The sequence below is a fragment of the Parus major genome, chromosome 6, assembly GCF_001522545.3.
Source record: "Parus major isolate Abel chromosome 6, Parus_major1.1, whole genome shotgun sequence".
NCBI lineage: Eukaryota > Metazoa > Chordata > Aves > Passeriformes > Paridae > Parus > Parus major.
Window position 1 is genome coordinate 29,965,190 of NC_031775.1, and position 17,785 is coordinate 29,982,974.

Consider the following 17,785-nt stretch of genomic DNA (forward strand, 5'->3'; position numbering starts at 1 on the left):
CTGTAAGTAATTTAATTTGCTGTCCGTTTGCAAAGGAACTGAGCCAACAACAGCGACACAGAAAACGTCCTTTCTGTGTTAATTAGAGCAGTATGCAAATCCTACAGCATGGTAATACGTTAAATGTGAGGCTTCTCCCTGCATTTAATGTAAATTTTTGATCTAATTGTCCCACTTTGTCATGCCATTTCTTGTAAATTGCTGTCCTTTCCTATAAAGGAATTTGCTTATCCGGATGCCACATGTGGAGGGAAATGTGCATTTGTTATTTGCATGTATTCAGTGACCTGTTATCCCAGTAATGCCTCAGTGCTGAAGCAGAATATGCATCACAACAAAAGAAATGCCTGTGTTGTTTCTGTTTATCATTTAACCCTTCTGAACTATTTATACAGCCCTGTTAGGAGGGCACTGCACATAAACCAATTTCACCAGTCTCTTTGATGAATATTAAATGAGGTTGATAGGTCCTGCTGAGCTTTTTGTAGGCTGGTGTGTGCATAATGAATACTGAAAATATCCCATATTAGCAATATATAACTGCCTATGTTTGCTTCTAAAGGCACTGAAAAATGTGCATTGCAAACAGCAATTGCCTTTGATTCTGAGGGCTGTGGAAGGTTTAGTGTTTGCTGTCATACATATATGGAACCCAAAATTACCCAGCTTAGCTGCTGTGATTACTTCATGCCATGCTCTGCAGCCAGAGCTTGCAAGCTGTCAGTGTGGAAATCCCTGTTTAGTGTCACTTGGTATATTTTTTTACTGATGCTTTATCTTTTTTTTTCTTTTTTCTTACACTTGCCTCAACCCCTAACACATTTTAGTTCACAATGAGGAATGGGGGAGAGGAAAGATGAGGTTTTCCAGGCTGTGCTGCTGCTTTGTGCTTGGTGCCCATGTTTGCTCTGACAGCCTGGGGGATCCCAGTGTTCCCTGCACCCCACCCTCCACACACCTGGGTCACAGCCAAAATCCCAGCCCCAGTTCCTCTTCACTGACAGCTTTCTAATGTTGATTTGGTTTTGTGGTTTTTTTTTTTCCTGTTTAAAATGTATCCTTATACTCTACATTTGAATACATTATGAAATTCTCCTTGTGAAAAACAGACAGATGTTGTGCATTACAAGTTGTTGCATTACTTATTTGCTGCTTTCCTAACAATTCCCGATTTTTCTATTTTGCTTCCGTTTTCGTTGCTTCTTGCTATTTGCTTGCAAAAACAAAACAGGCAAGCCTGGTAAGTAAAGCTTTTCACCAACTTTCACACCAGCATTTTGCATCTTTAGTTTCTTTTGCTTTTGTTCTCTGTTTGCTGCATTCCCATTAAGTCATGTGAGTAGTAGTGAGCTGAGCCTGAAAGCGGATCTGCCGTGGTGCTGCTCTGATTCTGTCAATTTGGATAGTGCTAGTCCTGAGCATACTGCTGTTATTGTTGGTGAGCCCTGGACAGACATGGAAGTCATTTAATTCAAATGTCCTGATCACATAACCTCAAAAACATATTTAGAATTAAGGATGTGTAACCACTTACCTAAGATTTGACTGGCAGACTATTACCAGCACATTTTATTGAAACTATAGTCTTAGAAAATAGAAGGTCCCTTCCAACACAAACCATTCTATGATTTTATGAAAATATTGCATATAACTAGTCCCCCTCCAGCCAAGTTTCTGCATTTTGTTGTATTTAACCACTTTGGTTTGGGAGCATCACTTGGACGGGCATTGGAGCAACCTGGTCTAGTGGGAGGTATCCCTGCCCATGGCAGGGTGGTGGAGCTAAATGAGCTTTAAGGTGCCTTCCAACCCAAACTATTCTGTGATTCTGTAGCATTTGCCCCAGTTTGCCATGAGTGAGTTTAAGTGGTGCTGGGGATTGAGTGGTGGAGGAGCTGATCCAGCTGAGGAGAGAGGAGGGCCTGCGATGTGCTGGAGGAAGAGGAGGAGCTCAGTAGTGGTGAGGGAGTGTGACATGAGTTATTAACTTCCTGATCAGCCTGGAAACAAATCAGGAAGTTGCTAAAATACCTCAGACAACACTCTCACAAACAGTAGGGATGTGACATGAAAGCATTTTGGATGATTGTGCAAAGGGCTCTCTTGCCCTGCCTGGAGTTGCAGTGACAGAAATGTTGCCAGAGAACAGGATCCTGCCAGGAAGGGCTTTGGAATTATCTAGGCAGGGTGTAATCTCCAGCATGATTAAACAAATCTACTGCTGGAACACAAGGGGACAGCCTCTGAGGTTTAGAAAAATAAACAAAAATTAAACAAAAATAAATTAAAACAAAGTTGGTTTTTGTTTTGATTGAGAACACATCAGTTTTGACATTACAAAGGAATACAGGATGTCTCTAAGAAAGCAAAATAGAAAAGAATGGTTTTTAATTTTTAATAAAGTATTCAATATATCCAGTTGATGTTGTATTACAGGACTCTGGGCTTCTCTGCCCTGTAAAAGGAGTTTGTTCACCAGTAAAATAAAAGGTTACAAGCAGGTCCTGAGAACTTCTCTGCTTTTGATCTCCTGTGTCACACAGAGCAAAATAAGCTGAGGTCAGGCTCTGCCCCAGCCAGGTGCTGTCAGGGGTGAGCAGAGGAGCCCAGGAGCTGATTCACAGGTGTGGCATCATCCCTCCCCTGGCCTTGGTCAGGCCAGCAAAAATGTGTAGTTTTTGGATAGAGTATGCAAAAGGAAGAGATGAATCTCAGTTTGGGAATTGACAGTATCAGCTCTGGCATTTCTGAGCTGACTAGCACTATAAATGATTCAGATGAAATCTTCTGTTCAAATAAAAAACCCAAACTTTTTTTCATTCTTTCCAAATATAAAGGCCCGAATGAAAAGTTGTACACTCTGAAATGCCCCATGCTTTTTCCATAGGAGAACTTTATACCTTACTTCAGTTTCTGTCATAAACCAAGGAAAATAGTAATATAAAACTCTTGTGTTTTATGGGTGGGTTTTCCTTTCATTATTATTCAAAGTAGCCCTTAAAACATGGACACAAGAATCATAGTTTAGGATGTGAAGGAAACAATGCAGCATTTTGGAAGACAATGCCAGACCTTTTCTTCCAGTGTTATGTGGATATTCCAACTGATTATGAGGTCAGTTCCCTTGAAAATTCCTCCTCCATATGGATTTGTATTCCTGTTATGTTCTTCCCACCCTGGCTCAAACTTAACTGTACACAGGGGGAGCTTGGCAGATGTTTTTTGCAGATTTTTTTACACTTAGGAAGTCTGTCTACTGTTAGATTTCCTTTCTGCCACTTGTTTTAGTAATCCTGAGAGCTGGTAAAACACTGCTTTTCCAAGGGAAGAATTGAATTCCACTGAACAGAGTGCAGGCATTTATCAGCAGTGGCAAACAATTTGTGGCCAGTGCTAGGAATGTGCATAAATGTCCTTTCATTCAGCTAGTGCATCCTCAGGCAAACAGGGAAATCCAACACCTGCCTTTTCATGGCAACAGCTGAGTTCAGAGTGCAGAAATCATCAGTACAGAGATACATTCACATTTTCCCCCAACATCAAAATATTTAAATATCACTGTATTTAGCAACTGTTTTCCAAAACAGGCTTGTGTTTTTATATAAATCTGACTTTCCTGGATCCTGTAAACTTACTATTACACAAATAGGGCAGAGTACAGTAGAAACTATAGATGACAGTGAAATCAGTGGACTTGCTCCTGTTACCCTTCTGAAAACTTCTTTTCCCTACCCCTCTCTTCTTTCAGAGGATGAACAGAGAGAGAAATCTGTCTCCCACCACACTGTTCAGCAGCTCATAGTGGAGAAGGAGCAAGCTCTGGCCGATCTGAACTCAGTGGAGAAATCCCTGGCGGATCTTTTCAGGAGATACGAGAAGATGAAAGAAGTCCTGGAGGGCTTTCGGAAGGTGGGTCACATTAACATCTCCTTTAAAGAGCAGAGCTGAGCAGATTCTGTGTACCAGACTGTGCTGTGCTGCTGAACAGAAGGCAAGGCTTGTGTTTCCAGCTGATTCTGATGTCCTGCATGACCATAATCCTCAGGTGAAAGGTTGCAGCCAGCTGTCAAATGCAGACAGAATAATTGTAAAGCTCTTTGTGTTGTGTAATATTCTCCTTCAGGTGGCCTCTGTGGGGGTGTCAGTGTTGGACTGCAGCCCTTTAGACAGCTGTGTGTGACTCCCACAAACAGGTACCTGTCCTGCATTTTAACCTCTGGGATTAAATTTGATGTCATCTTCTCTTTTAAGAATGAGGAAGTGTTGAAGAAATGCGCACAGGAATATTTGTCACGAGTGAAGAAGGAAGAGCAGAGGTATCAGGCACTCAAAATTCACGCTGAGGAAAAACTGGACAGGTAATTGAGTCATGGATTCACAGAATGGTTTGGGTTGGAGGGAATCTTAAAACCATCTTGTTCCACCTTCTGCCATGGGCAAGGACAACTTCCGTTATGCCAAGTTGCCCCAAGCCCTGTCCAGCCTGGCCTTGGCACCAGGGCAGGTGCATGGACTGTACATTTTTTCAGGAGTTCATGCTGCAGAGGTCATGGCTGGACCTCACATCCCAAACTGATCCTGCAATATGCAAAGCACAGGCTAATAGAGGGTGGAAAGAAATGCAGTAATGAGAATTTCTGCAATGTGCTGGTGTTTCTTCTTGCTCCTGACCATACAGGACACCTTAAATTTCTATATTTAGCTAATGTCTTGATGTTTGCCTAATGTCAAGGATCAAGAAAGGATCAAGAAAGAAGCTATTAGCCAGTTTTTTCTAGATTTCCATGTAATAACCAATTAAGCCTTTCTAGGAATCAGGTTCAGGACTCACAGTACAGTCCCCTGAACTGGAGATCACCTTTGGAAACTGCTATAAAACACTTCTACCCGAGTCATTATTTGTGATCCTAGCAGAGATATCTGAGAGGAGCATGAAGGGAGCAACACAGTAAGAAAAGACTCTGCAGCCCCTGCTGAGCAAGAGAGAGAGCTGTGAAAAGTCTTTAAGGACAAATGTTAGAATATACCCAAGATGTGCAGGAGGCAGCCCTGCCCTCTCCCCCCACTTGTTAAGGTGCTGTCCACCCTTGGACACCCTCTGCCCTTTCCTGTGGAGAGCCTGATGTGAACAAACGCTGTGTTTTTTGCAGAGCCAATGCTGAAATTGCACAAGTGAGAGGCAAGGCCCAGCAGGAGCAGGCAGCGTACCAGGCCAGCCTTCGGAAGGAGCAGCTCAAAGTGGATGCCTTGGAGAGAACACTGGAACAGAAGGTAAATCAGGAGTCTGCTCTCCCCAGAGTCAGACTCCACCTGAGGATTGTCCTGCAGCTCCCTGGCCCTGGGGACAGCAGCACTCCCCAAATTGTAAGGCAAAACCCTCGTGTGCTGGACCCAGGTTTGATTTGAGCCCAAGTGTTTGGGGCTGGCTTAGCCTTGGCCAGAGCTTGGGGTGCAGCCCAGCCCTTGGTTTGCTTCAGTTCTCAGATTTCAGACCTTGCTTTAGTTTTTCTCTCAGGCTCTGTCTCCCTTTTTAGTGTAACTCCAATGCTAATTCCAAAGTGTCTGTAGGAAATGCCTATTTATATCTGTGTTCCCTAGCTCAGCCAAGGGAGCTCGCTTTGGCACAGAACAGCTCGTCCTTGCTTGCAGCTCTGCAAGGCAGGCTGAAAATAATGAAAAAAATAGAAAAGTGCAGCCTAGAAACAAAATTCCACTATGTATTATAGTGGTGTGCTGGGAATGACTGCTCTGAAGCTGTCTGCTTTGGTGCTAAATTTGATTTATTAAAACTGGGGGAGCTGTATTTGGAGAAAAAGCATTTGTTTGAATGCATGTATTTGTACTATGAGTATGAACATTTAGTTGTATTACATATGCCCATATATCTATATGTATAGATCTCCTTCCTGCTCTCAGCATTGGAGACAAGTTAATTTTCCCACACCTCTCCCACTGGTTAGATGATATTAAAATTAGAAAAACCCTCATCTTAATGCAGCAGTCCTTTTCATAATACTTCATATTTTATTTTCCAGAATAAAGAGATAGAAGAATTAACAAAGATTTGTGATGAACTGATTGCCAAAATGGGGAAAAGCTAACTTTAAACCAAATTTCTGGACTTCAATATTGAGTGCAATATGACCATTGGCACACTGATGTCCATACATTTATGTGGACAGGTTATATTTTCACTTTTTCGTATGCACTACTGTATTTTCTTTCTAAATAAAGTTGATTTAATTGTATGCAGTACTAAGATGACTATCAGAATTTCTTGCTATTGTTTGCATTTTCATAGTATAATTCATAGCAAGTTGATCTCAAAGTTCCTGTATCAGGGAGATTGTCAAGTTCTCTAAGAAATTACAAATTGCTGATCCTAGCCTTCCCTTTGTACATGAGTTCCCATGTTGGATGTCTTTTGGATTTAATATAAACATGTATTACTTGCATGGGGACTCTTGCCTTAAGGAATGTAAACTTTATCTGCATTTGCTGATTTGTAAAATAAAATATAAAAAATAAAAAAAAAGGAAAATGCATGTCACAAATGAAATTCTCTATTGTAAATAAATTTTTTCGTTGAAAGTTGAAGATAAGTATGGCTCTGTTTTGTGTCCTTCACTTGCTTATTTCAGCACCAGATGCTCTTGGGAATTAATTCCTCCACAGAAAGCACTTCATGGGTCGCTGCTTGGAATACTTTGTGGGTCACAAGAGTCTGCTGCTTATGTGCACATATCTAGGTCTATATCTTACTGTCTCTCTAAATATATATATATATATATATGTATGTGCTGGATTTGGACCACTCAAGTCTCAAGCATAGGCTTAATCCTCCAAAATATTTAATGCTCTGACCCTGATCCAGCAAATCCCATGGGCAAATGTAATGAGGCTGTTGGAGGAGTCGGAGGCTGTGGCATGTGGTGACAGGATGGTTTTTAAGCATGTCTGGCACTGAAAGGTGAATACATTTCCTGCTCCTGGAAGAATTTGCCTGCAGGGCTGGTGGAGATGAGGTTGGTGTGATCAGAGGTGCAGCCAGAATAAGCTCGATAAGTAGCACTCTCGAACACCTCTTTATCCTGTAAGTTATCCTCTGCACAGGATTAGGGATGGAGGAGAAGCATTAAGGCTCTAATAGCAAACAAACTGCTTTCTTTGGCTAATGGTGCATCTCTTGGATCTCCATGATGTGGACAGTCTTCAGCCTGCTTCTTGTCAGCTCCCTTTTTGTCCTCAAAAGTAAGTCAACTCCTTTTTCTTTCCTTTTTTACTTCATTTGCATTTCCTACCTCAGGCATGGCTGAGCCTCTTGGCTGTTCTGGGCTCCTCTCCCGGGTTGGGTTGGTTTCAGGTCATTTTGTGTGTGTGGTTAGCAGCACAGAACTGCACCTCTGGAAAGATAAATATGTGTGCTAACAGATTCAGATGTCCCCACAGATAGCAAGGGTGGGATTTCTGCTCTGCAAGCTTCAAATGCAATATTTTAAATACCTTTCAAAGTCATGCTTGCCTTTGAAAATAACATGTAGTTTGAGGCAAGGGAAAGAAAGAGGATTGAGGTGTGGTTGTAATGTTTAAACAAGAGCAAAACTCGAGATACACTGCTGTGCTTTCCAGCTGAATCGATACTTTAGGAGAAAAGGAAAGTTGGATCATTGTAAGATTTTGTGTGTATACAATGTGCTTTTTCATGGTACTGTGGACCAAAGATCATGATGGAGGGGGAAAAATACAGCTTGTAGGCTCTGCTTTGAAAATATTACATGAAGATATGGATGCAGTTAAAGAACATGAAATGTTTCTTGTATTATTTTAAGTGCAGATTATACCAACTAAATAATCAGTGTTTGATTTTTTATTATTATTGTGTTTTTGATCAGTATCTGAACCATTTCTAAAGATACATGGATAAAACTTGCAGACTTTGGATTTTCCAAAACTTTTTTGCAATTTTTCTTTTATGTGTGCTTGAAACCGTCCTAGAAAGACTTATGTTTTTAAATACTTCTTGTAAACTCTTCAGTGGTCTCTTCTCCCTTCACCCAGGTGAGGCACTGCAGTGTTACACCTGTGTAGGTTCTAGTGATGACGACTGCAACAGACAAGGAAGTCAGCAGTGTCCAGGCCATGCAGATGCCTGTGCAGTCATTAGAGGACAAGCAAGTAAGTGCCACAAATGTCACAAATAAATCATCAGTGTTGGAAAGAGAAGAGTGTGTAGTAAGTTAAGGAGAAAACCAAATGTCTCCTCTCGAAATAAACCCCATTAATAAATCTCAGTCCTGCTTTTGTTGACACAAAATCCCACTGGGAATGATTTGTTGGTGTGCCACAATGAGCTGCACCCATTCTGTATGAAAGCTGGAAAGAACCATTTTAAGTATTGCCCACTTTTTACTTAAGTGACTTAGCTGGAAATGAGCATTGGAAAAAAGCTAATGAGCCCCTGCACTTGGGCACATCCAAAGATATTAAGCTGCACCAGTTGCCTGTAAGATAAATCAGAGTTATTTAAGTGGGAGTTTGTTGCTGTGCTGCCGTGTGTTGCGGTGGTTTTCATTTACTTGTGAGGAGCAGGCAGCCCCAAGGTTGTTGCTCATTGCTGGGTGCTCAGGCTGGTGCTGGGGCGGTGCAGGTGGGAGCAGGTGGCCATTTGCAGCCCCCCTGGGCTCACTGAGGCTCTGTTCCAGGTGGCATCATGAAATCCTGCTCGTTCAGGTCCTTCTGCGAGCGGGCGAGGAGGGACGGATCGAGGGCGCCCGGAGTGAGCGTGCACTGCTGCTACTCCAACAACTGCAACGCCAAGAGCACGGCTCCCAGGGTCACCAGCTCCAGCAGCTACCTCTCCCTCCTCATCTTCACACTGCTCTGCCACCCCTTGTTGAAGCTGACATGAGGGGGAAAAAGAAAAAAAAAAAATTATCTTGAAACAACAGCTCTGCCTTCGTAGCAAGGGATGATATTTCCTAGTCATGCTCCACTTATCTCACTAGGCAAAAAGGTGTAGGAAGACCTGACAGATGTTTAGATAAAAATTGTTTCATCTGCTAAATAGGTCTTGATCTCTGTGTAAGAAGCTCTGCCCTGTTGTTTATCCTGAGGGGTTGATTGTGTGAATACTTAACATTTTCCTGCAATTTAGACAGGGAGAAATCTTTGCTGCAGGTAGCCTGGTAGTAAGGTAAAGGGTAAATGTCTGCCAAATGCTGTTTACTGGTGGCAGGCAGTCAAAAGCAAGCTAAAATTTTCAAACACAAAGTGACTGAAAATTCTAGCAAGCAAGTTAATCTTTCAGAGAGCATTGACACACTGGACAAAGCCAGGAAACTCAAAATGCAGATGATTTAGTATTAATACAAACTGATAAGAGAAGGTAATTAAGAGTATAAGGCATGGAGGTGTATTATATATGATCCTGGCAGAGGGGCTGGAACTGGATGTCTTTAAGGTCCCTTCCAAACCAAACCATTCGGTGGTTCTATGCTTGTGCATATTTTCTTGGAAAAAAACACCTTCCAGTCTTTTTTGATCCTTTGAGAATGTTACCACAGCATCAGAAGAAGAAGGAAAAAGAAGGGTTTGGAATTTATTTTTGAACTGGTACCCCATCCAAAGATTGGCTCAATCTATCTCCCCTGCTGTTTTTAAAAACAAGTGATTAATCCTTGTCTTGAAAGCAAATTACAACTTGAGTTTATAATTTTTCTTGAGGTGTCAGTTATATAGGTAATTTTCCACGGCCCTAAACTTCAGTCTTTGAGAGTAAGAGTGTATATAACCATCGATACCTCCCCCTTCAGTGATGTGATTGAGGTGGTTTATGTATCCTTTTCATTTTGCAAAGTGAATTAAATTACTTGGAGGTCTTTAGAGGCGTAAGGGACTAAATCAATATTTCTAATAAACTCTTTCATGGCAGTTTTACCAAGTAAATGATCCAGAAAGGATCACATAGTAGAAGGCATTGTGCATCACTACCTCCTTTGATCCAAAACTCAGAGCACCAGGCAAGCAGTTGAGTGATATTTGTAGATTTTAATGTCCAGCTGTGATGATCTGGTCCAACCCTGGCACACAACATGCACAGGATTGGCTTAAAGTCCAGCTGGTATAACTGAAGTAGAGGTGGTCTTTCCAGTTCTAGTTTTAGTTAGCTAGCAGGGAAAAGGTTAGGTCATCATATTTATGGAACTCACAAAATATGTGGCAAAGTAGTTCTTCCCCTAGCTTTGTGTTGTGACTTTTTTCAGTATAATCCTTTGAAAAATCAGTTCCAGGCAGTGTGTAGTAGAATTCTTCACACTGACCATAATTTTATTAAGGTTGCAAACTCTAGAGAGCTGCTTCAAGGTCAGTGAGTGAACCCTCCCTGCAGAGTGTGGCCCTCTCAGGGCTGAGCTGTCTCCTTGTTCTACTGTGCTCCTTCCCCAGTGTGGATCCCTCCATCATCTCATGTAGACTGTGGCTTCAGACTGCCTGGATTCTCCTGGGGTTTTGTTTTGAGATGAGCTCAGACAAGGCAGTTTGGTCTATTTTTAGTCTCTAGGCACCAGTCTGATAAAGCTGTTGAATATAAAGATTGCAACAATGCAGCAGATCTTGGCTGAGAATGTTAATTTGGACTCCAGCATCTCATCTGTATTAAAAATCACTTAAATTGGTGTAAATATTTTTCATTTCTTTCTCAGCTTGAAGCAGTTCCTTCAATCTCTTCTGCCACAGGAAGCAGGTATTGATTGTATCTTTATCTTCATATGGTTCTGTAATGATAAATCTGTATTGAATGTAATCTCTGTATATGCTCAGTGCATTTCCTTAATGAGAAAATAAATTACATGCAATGGCTGACATTGTCTCTTGGTAAACACAACTGCTTCTTTTAATTGGGATTTCCAGCTGCATCTGGCGCTCTGTTTTCCTGCAGGAATCCTGTTGGGCTTTGTTGGGGTTTTTTTTTTTCTAATGTGGGATATATTTCTTAAATCTGTTGGATAAAATAGTGGATGTTGGTGGTGTGTTCCTGCTGCTATATTTCCATGGTAAAATAAGAAGGTAAATCTCTATCCTCTTGACAAACACCATCTGTCGTTCCTGCCGGCAGCCAGGACTGGGATCTTCAGGCAGCTCCCACCGCCTCCATCCCATCCTGCCTCCCAGCTCATCACGAGCCCTGCTTTGCTTTTTACAGAAAAAAAAAGACATTTTTGCTGTCCAATTATGACCCTGAAGTGTGCCTGCATGTGGATATCTAGGAAGAATAAAGCACTTCTGTGGATTGGTGTTTTCAGAGCGGTTTCATTATGGTCTTTGGTGTGAGCATTGACAGGAAGACAAGCACAGAGAAAAAAAAAACAAAAAATCCAGAAGGAATATTTTTTAAACTCCATTAAAAATGCAGAAAATATTTTAAATTTTTTACTGCCATGACTGCAGAGTTATTCCCAGTCAGGGGTGCAATAGAAGTTGGTTGTTCTGAGGTGTAATTCCTGGTGCAGGCACAGGCTCCTTCTCCCTTCCTTGATGTCAGCAGCAGAGAGGCTGATGCTGAAATGCTTTCTGCAACTCAAAATTACAAGACTGCTTCTTCATCTCCTGTAGCAGCTGGGTTTATGTAGTGACTCAGCTGGATAAGTGCTGGGTTTGAATGTAGTTCTGCCCTCTTGCCTTCAAGGAAGGATCTCCAAAGAGATTCATGATTTCTAAGCGAGAGAAACTCCCATTTGTACCTATAGCTCTGAATCATAATTGCCATTATTCCTTTCTATCCTCTTGGTTTTGGCTGGACAAACAGCATTCCCTTATTTTCCTGTTCTTCTCAAGGGCAGCAGGAGCCTCTGGGAGCTCCTAGGAGGGCACAGAGTGCCTTGAGCTCTCTGTAACAGAGTGAGAATGTACCCCTTAATTTGTGTCAATGTTCATCCACACCTGACATTTCCACAGTGAGTGCAAAGTACCAATTTTCCCTTGTTCTTGGTGAGGAATAAGCAATTCTTGTGGCATTGAAAATCTAGGTAGATCAGCTCAATACTGGCTGTGCAATTTGATGAAAGTTTACATCTTAATGTCACAAGCCACAGTTTATTTTTTAACCTTTTTTCCTCATGTGAGATTTTAGTCATGCATTTTTGTCCAGCAGGGATTAAACAAAAAACATGCTTGCAGCCTGAGTTGCCATGTCTTTGTGTGCAAAGAAAGCCCAGCTGTGACAGATTTCATTGTGAGCATCACTCCAAAGGGCCTCGACCTTTCTGGACCTGCAGATGTTTAGGACACAGCCCAGAGCTCTTGGCTGTGGTTGGTAACACACCCTTGGGGAGGAGTTTTGTGCTGCTGAAATCAGATTTCCTGACTGCAATTCCTGGAGCCCAAGGTTATCACCCTGCATGCACATACACTCCCTCTTATCACCCGCTGCCAGCAGTGCACGGGGTATTTTTAACTGGTAAATTTGTGACATGCTCAGATGTGGTGTATTTACTCAAAACAGAGTGGGGAAAAATGATAACAATGTTAATCCCAAAAAGAGTGTAGCAAGAAATTCACCATGCTGGTGGCACTGGTACAGGTGAACTTTTTTTAGTATCTGAGGAAAAAAAAAAGCCCACAAGTGAAAAGCCAATGTGGGATTGAGTTTGGAAAGAGCCACACAAGCAGCTCGTGGTGCTTGGCAGGGTGGCTCCATGGAAAGTAGGTCTTGTCAAAAACATCTCGTTTGAGGTTACAGGTTTTTGCTGATGAAGGCAAATACATGGATTTTATAACACATTTCAGATAAAATCACAGTTGTGATACACACACTGGGAGTTCAAGAGCCAGGAGAGTGAAAGCCTGCAAAAACAAGTTCTCAGTGGAAAATCTTTCCAAGTGTGTCTTGACAGAGGCGAGCTCCCATCATCTCCGACATCCTCGGGATGGTGCCATGAGAAGTGTCACAAAAAGCAGGGGCTGTCAAAGCTCTGACATGTCTGCATGGAGATATTCCTGCATGTTGCCATAGGGATGGGTTTCCAAGGTGATGCACTTTCCTGGAACAAAACTAAAGCAGAGGAATGAGAGTGGGAGGATGGGGCTGAGCATTTTATCGTAGAATCACAGACTGGTTTGGGTTGGGAGGGACATTAAAACCCATCCAGTGCCACCCCAGCCATGGCAGGGACACCTTCCCCTGTCCCAGCTGCTCCAGCCCCATCCAGCCTGGCCTTGGGCACTTCCAGGGATCCAGGGGCAGCCCCAGCTGCTCTGGGCACCTGTGCCAGGGTCTGCCCACCCTGCCAGGAACAATTCCTGCCCATTCTCCCATCTAACCCTGCCCTCTTTTTTAGCCACTCAACCCTCCTTTCTTCCTCACTTAGCACTAGAAATCCCTTAAGGAGTACACTTTTCCTAAAATTCCTTACATCTTTTATAGCACTCTGACTTAGCCCCACAGGCAATATTTCTCTTAAACAACCTTTTTTAGTTGCAAGCCCAAAAGATTTGGAAGTATGAGATAATGTTTGAAAGGTGAAGAGGCATTTCTCTCTTGAAGCTATTTCTCTTCTCTGAGGACTTCCTGCCTTTCATCCTCACCAAAATGGTTTTAATTTTTTCCTTTAAACACTCAAGGGGGAAGGTATTTGAACACTGCCAGAGACTGAGCCAAAAATACAAGACTGGTGTCCAAATCTCTGATTGCTACTGCCTTCATTGGATACATTCAATATTGTGTTTTAAGCAATGTCAGTCATCCTCAGTTTCTGATTTTCTGTGAAAATAAATCAGTGTCTGTAGGTCTGGAACTCACAGAGACTGGCTGGTCTCTCTTCAGCCAGCTCAGAGTCTGAATTTCCCTAAAGAAACTTTTAATTTGTGGGTTTGCTCCTGTGCTCTCCCAACTTTAAGAGAGCTTTTGCAATGTATTCTTGAGATCCTGAGGATGTCCATCTCCTTTTAGCTACTTCTCTTTAACCCCTTCTACCATTTTTGGAGGGCTTTCCAACCCAAGTAAGATCTCCACAAGTGTGTAGTTATTAAATTCAAGTTCTCATCCTTAAGTGTCACTGGAATGACATTTCTAATTGGAGGGTAACCTCTGAATTTCCTCTTCACACTCTGGTGATCACCAGCCTTGATCAGCAGAATAAGTTTTGCTCTAATTTTACTTTATGCTGAGCATTTGAAGTCTCAATGGCCAAAGCTCATAGGAACCAGCTCCAGAGGAAAATTCCTGCCCCACTGGTGCCTGCCAGGGACCCAGGAGCTGAGTGTGGCACAGGATCCATCCAAATCACACTTGGGGCTGCAGAGCTGGGGCTCAGGACACGTTTTGGAAGTGTCACAGAAGGGAAATGAGCACTTCTGCAGCACCCAGGGGCCTCAGTGATTTTCTGAGTCTCATTTCTGATGCACTGCATCCACGAGAGCTGGGCATGGGTGGGGGAGAGCAGCAAGGGACAAGCCCTGCCCTCATCTCATGGAGCTCTTAAGGGTTAAATTTCACTTTTTGGAGCTGTCTTTTTGGACATCTCTCTTGCACTGTACCATTAACAGTGCTCACGAGTACTTGGCAGTCTCCATCACTTGTTTCCACATTCTCCAGCCAACTATGACTCCTCATATTGGATAAAGGCGTCTGCTTTTGTTAAATATTCTGTTTCAGTGATTAGGACTCTGGAAAGAGCAAATCAGTTACTGAGATGAAGGAAATCCAGGAGTGGGGCAGTGAACTGGGCCAGGAAGAAATGTTGATGGGGAAATGATGCGAGCAGAGCTGTGCCTGGGGGCATTGGCAGAGGTTTATCAGCGTTCCTGGGGTCAGGGCTATGAGGAGGAGAGATCTACCAGGCTCCTTTCATTGGTTTGTACAGCAGATGAAAAGGGGAGGTTTGGCCCTGGGTTGGTTTGGTTCACTCACCCCAAGGTTTAAGACAAGGAGGAGCTTCTCCTAAAGCATCTCCCCAGCACCTTCCAACCCATTTTTTGTAGATTTAGGAGATTTTTCTCCTGAATCCCAGCGTATGTATGTCTGGTGCTCTTTAAATGAGGAGGGGTTTGCAGGGTTTCATCAGTTGCTGGTAAATTCAGCTGTGATAAATGAGGGGCTGTGCAAGCCAGGAGAGTTTTCAGAGCTGGCCTCGATGGGACTCTTCTCAGGATGATGACAAGCAAGGGAAAAAAACCTCCTTTGATTTGACACCTCCTGTTAACATCAGAGAGAAGCAGTCCCTGGAAAACCCATCTCCTCAAAAGTCAGGATCCCTTGTGGAAACTGAAAACAATACTTTGCTCATGAATGATCAGGAGTCGAGTGATCTCATCTGACCTTTGCTTTAATGTGGCTTATCCAAAGCTTTTTATGCTCATCCAGCCCTTGGCTCCAGCCTGCACTGTGAACCCAGGCTATTCGGGGCAAATCCTGCTGACCTCTCCTTCAGCTGCCTCTCCTCAGGAGGATGAGGAGGGGATTACTGCCCATGGATGGGTGTCCTGAGCCAGCAAATAAAACACTGCTGCCCGTCTTGGAGCTGATTTCTGAGCCATGGTGTGCTCGAGGATCTGTCTGTGCCCAGTCTCAGAGACCAGTCCTCCAGGAGACAGATGGCCTGTGGGCTGCACTGGTCCCAAGAAATGCAGTCAGTCACAGGCTTAAAATAGTTCTCTTTTAATTCTTTTTTTTCCTTGTCTTAACCACTTTTGCTCTAGATCTGCCCAGCACCTCCAGAATCATTTTCATTCCTGTTATTTCCATACCTGGGAAACTGAGATCAAGGTGGCCACAAGCCCCAGTCAGGCAGAGGAGATGGGATTGGAGCCAGTGGCTGGAAGAGGGACAATGTTCAGTGCTGGTGGTGGCCCTGGAAGGCTGCCCTGGCTGCAGGGAGGTGCTGCAGACAGACACTGCCCCTCAGGTGTCCCAGCCTGTCCCAGCTCCAGGTCCCCTCCCAGCGCTGCCCGTCTGGATGTCAGCTCTGTCCCTGCTGGGAATTTGGATGCATTTTCAATCAGATCAGACTCCCCTAGTTCTGCATGAGAAGCTTGAAGAGGCTGCAGTGCCAAATCAGGGGCTCATTTAAGGAGTTTTTGTTGAGCATCAGTGCTCTTCTTCTTAATTGTTTCTGCAGAAAAATCACCTTCATTTCTTTGCTGTATAATTTCACCTTCCCCTGTCCCAGCTGCTCCGAGCCCTGCCCAGCCTGGCCTTGGGCACTTCCAGGGATCCAGGGGCAGCCCCAGCTGCTCTGTGAACCTGTGCCAGGGTGTCCTCACCCTCAAAGGGAACAATTCCTTCCCAATATCCCATCCCCATTCCTGCCCTCTGGCACTGGGAGCCATTCCCTGTGTCCTGTCCCTCCATCCCTTGTCCCCAGTCCCTCTCCAGCTCTCCTGGAGCCCCTTCAGGCCCTGGAAGGAGCTCTGAGTTCTCCCTGGAGCCTCTTCCTTTCCTTTCCACCCCCAGGAAGGAGGGAGTGGTTTGGAATCTGCAGCTCTTACAGACCATGGCCAGGACAAAGTGGAAACAGCTCTCAGCCACACTGGCTCTGCTGCCTTCATGGAGTTCTCAGGAAGAGCTCTTTGTTGTGTAGCATTTCTTTTACTGCAAAATGACCCACCTGAGCCAGAATTGCATCTCTCAGTGGAATCAATCCAGCCACAGTTAGCTGGGGGTAACCACCTGGATTAGCAGAGGCTCCTGGGAACGGTGCTGTGCAATCTCTCAGCTTTTTAATTGCTTTTAAGGCCAGCAGCATGCACAAAGGGAGGTGTTAACCCTTGAAAAGTCAGATGATCTCACTGGTGGCCAGGGAACAGCACACACACACACACAAAGCTGCAACAGAGGGACATTGATGGCAGCAATATCCAGTTTTCACTTTCCCTCCATCGTGCTGGGGCTGGCAGGCAGCAGGAGCTGTGCAGGCCATTCATTTGCTGCTCAGCATCCCTGAAATATCTTTGACTGGACCAGTTCCTTAGCAATGCCTGCAATTCTGCATCCAAGCTCTTCCCTGCAGACAGCTGAGGCAGATAATTCTATATACACCATGATAAAGTCCAGCTCTGCTGTGTGGTTTAAGTTTTCCCAGGAACGAGAGCAGAACAGAACTGCTTAACAGGCAGGAAAAGAAACCCCTGCCACAGTGTCTGATCCTCTCAGCATCTCATTTCCTGAACTTAGGGATGGAATGTCTTGTTTCTGAAAGCTGAGGATCTTTTGAATTTAAAATATATACATATATATATATATATATATAATTACAACTCAAACTTGATTACAAGTGGCAGCACTAGAAGGAGAATCTGCATCTTGTCAGTCATTTGATTTAAGGTAATTATGTCAAGCACAAGGCAGGGGATGAGCTGATCTATCATGTGCAGGTATCAGTGGAAACTGCTCCTCTGCACTCTGAATCCAGTGAGCAGATTCAGATAAAGCTTTAGACTCTCAGCTTATCTTAATGCCTGAATTAGTTTGAGAATGAGCCTATTTTTGCATAGCTTATCATGAGAGCACCTGCAGAACTCCTTGCTGGGCTGAAGAACAGCGGGGCCATCGAGGAAGGAATCTGTCACAGGACTGGGGAGGTGCTTATCAACATAACCACAGAAATCCAAGTGAGTGTGATCAGTAGTTTTCTGGTTTTGGAGTTGTGACAGCTCCTCCAACTGAAACACAGCCAGGAGGCTTCAAATTTGGTCACCATCACACCCATGACCCTCTGTAGCCTTCCCTTCCCTTCCCTTCCCTTCCCTTCCCTTCCCTTCCCTTCCCTTCCCTTCCCTTCCCTTCCCTTCC

At 43.7% G+C, this 17,785-nt stretch overlaps 2 protein-coding genes across 5 annotated transcripts in view; both read left to right on the forward strand.

Moving 5' to 3' along the window:
* The window catches only part of TACC2 (transforming acidic coiled-coil containing protein 2), a 117,787-nt gene extending 111,190 nt beyond the window's left edge, over positions 1–6,597 (forward strand). For all 4 annotated transcript variants that reach the window (XM_015633006.3, XM_019007250.1, XM_019007251.1 and 1 more), the window contains 4 exons: positions 3,749–3,909; positions 4,252–4,358; positions 5,151–5,271; positions 6,036–6,597. In XM_015633006.3, coding sequence (XP_015488492.1) covers positions 3,749–3,909; positions 4,252–4,358; positions 5,151–5,271; positions 6,036–6,101 — 455 coding nt within the window. In that variant the 3' untranslated portion in view covers positions 6,102–6,597. The remainder of the gene's footprint in view (positions 1–3,748; positions 3,910–4,251; positions 4,359–5,150; positions 5,272–6,035) is intronic.
* A 99-nt stretch (positions 6,598–6,696) lies between these two features.
* Positions 6,697–10,865, forward strand: LOC109022718 (CD59 glycoprotein-like). The gene is made up of 3 exons (XM_019007253.2): positions 6,697–7,251; positions 8,059–8,175; positions 8,703–10,865. Exons 1-3 carry the CDS (start codon positions 7,197–7,199, stop codon positions 8,906–8,908), a joined length of 378 nt encoding a protein of 125 aa, XP_018862798.1. The 5' UTR covers positions 6,697–7,196; the 3' UTR covers positions 8,909–10,865.
* The last annotated feature ends 6,920 nt before the right edge of the window (positions 10,866–17,785 follow it).

Bases quoted from the DNA above. Each gene is read 5' to 3' on its own strand.
- LOC109022718 (XM_019007253.2), top strand. From the start codon at position 7,197: ATGATGTGGACAGTCTTCAGCCTGCTTCTTGTCAGCTCCCTTTTTGTC. The intron at 7,252-8,058 runs GTAAGTCAACTC...CCCTTCACCCAG, and splicing joins CTCCCTTTTTGTCCTCAAAA to GTGAGGCACTGCAGTGTTAC. The intron at 8,176-8,702 runs GTAAGTGCCACA...GCTCTGTTCCAG, and splicing joins AGTCATTAGAGGACAAGCAA to GTGGCATCATGAAATCCTGC.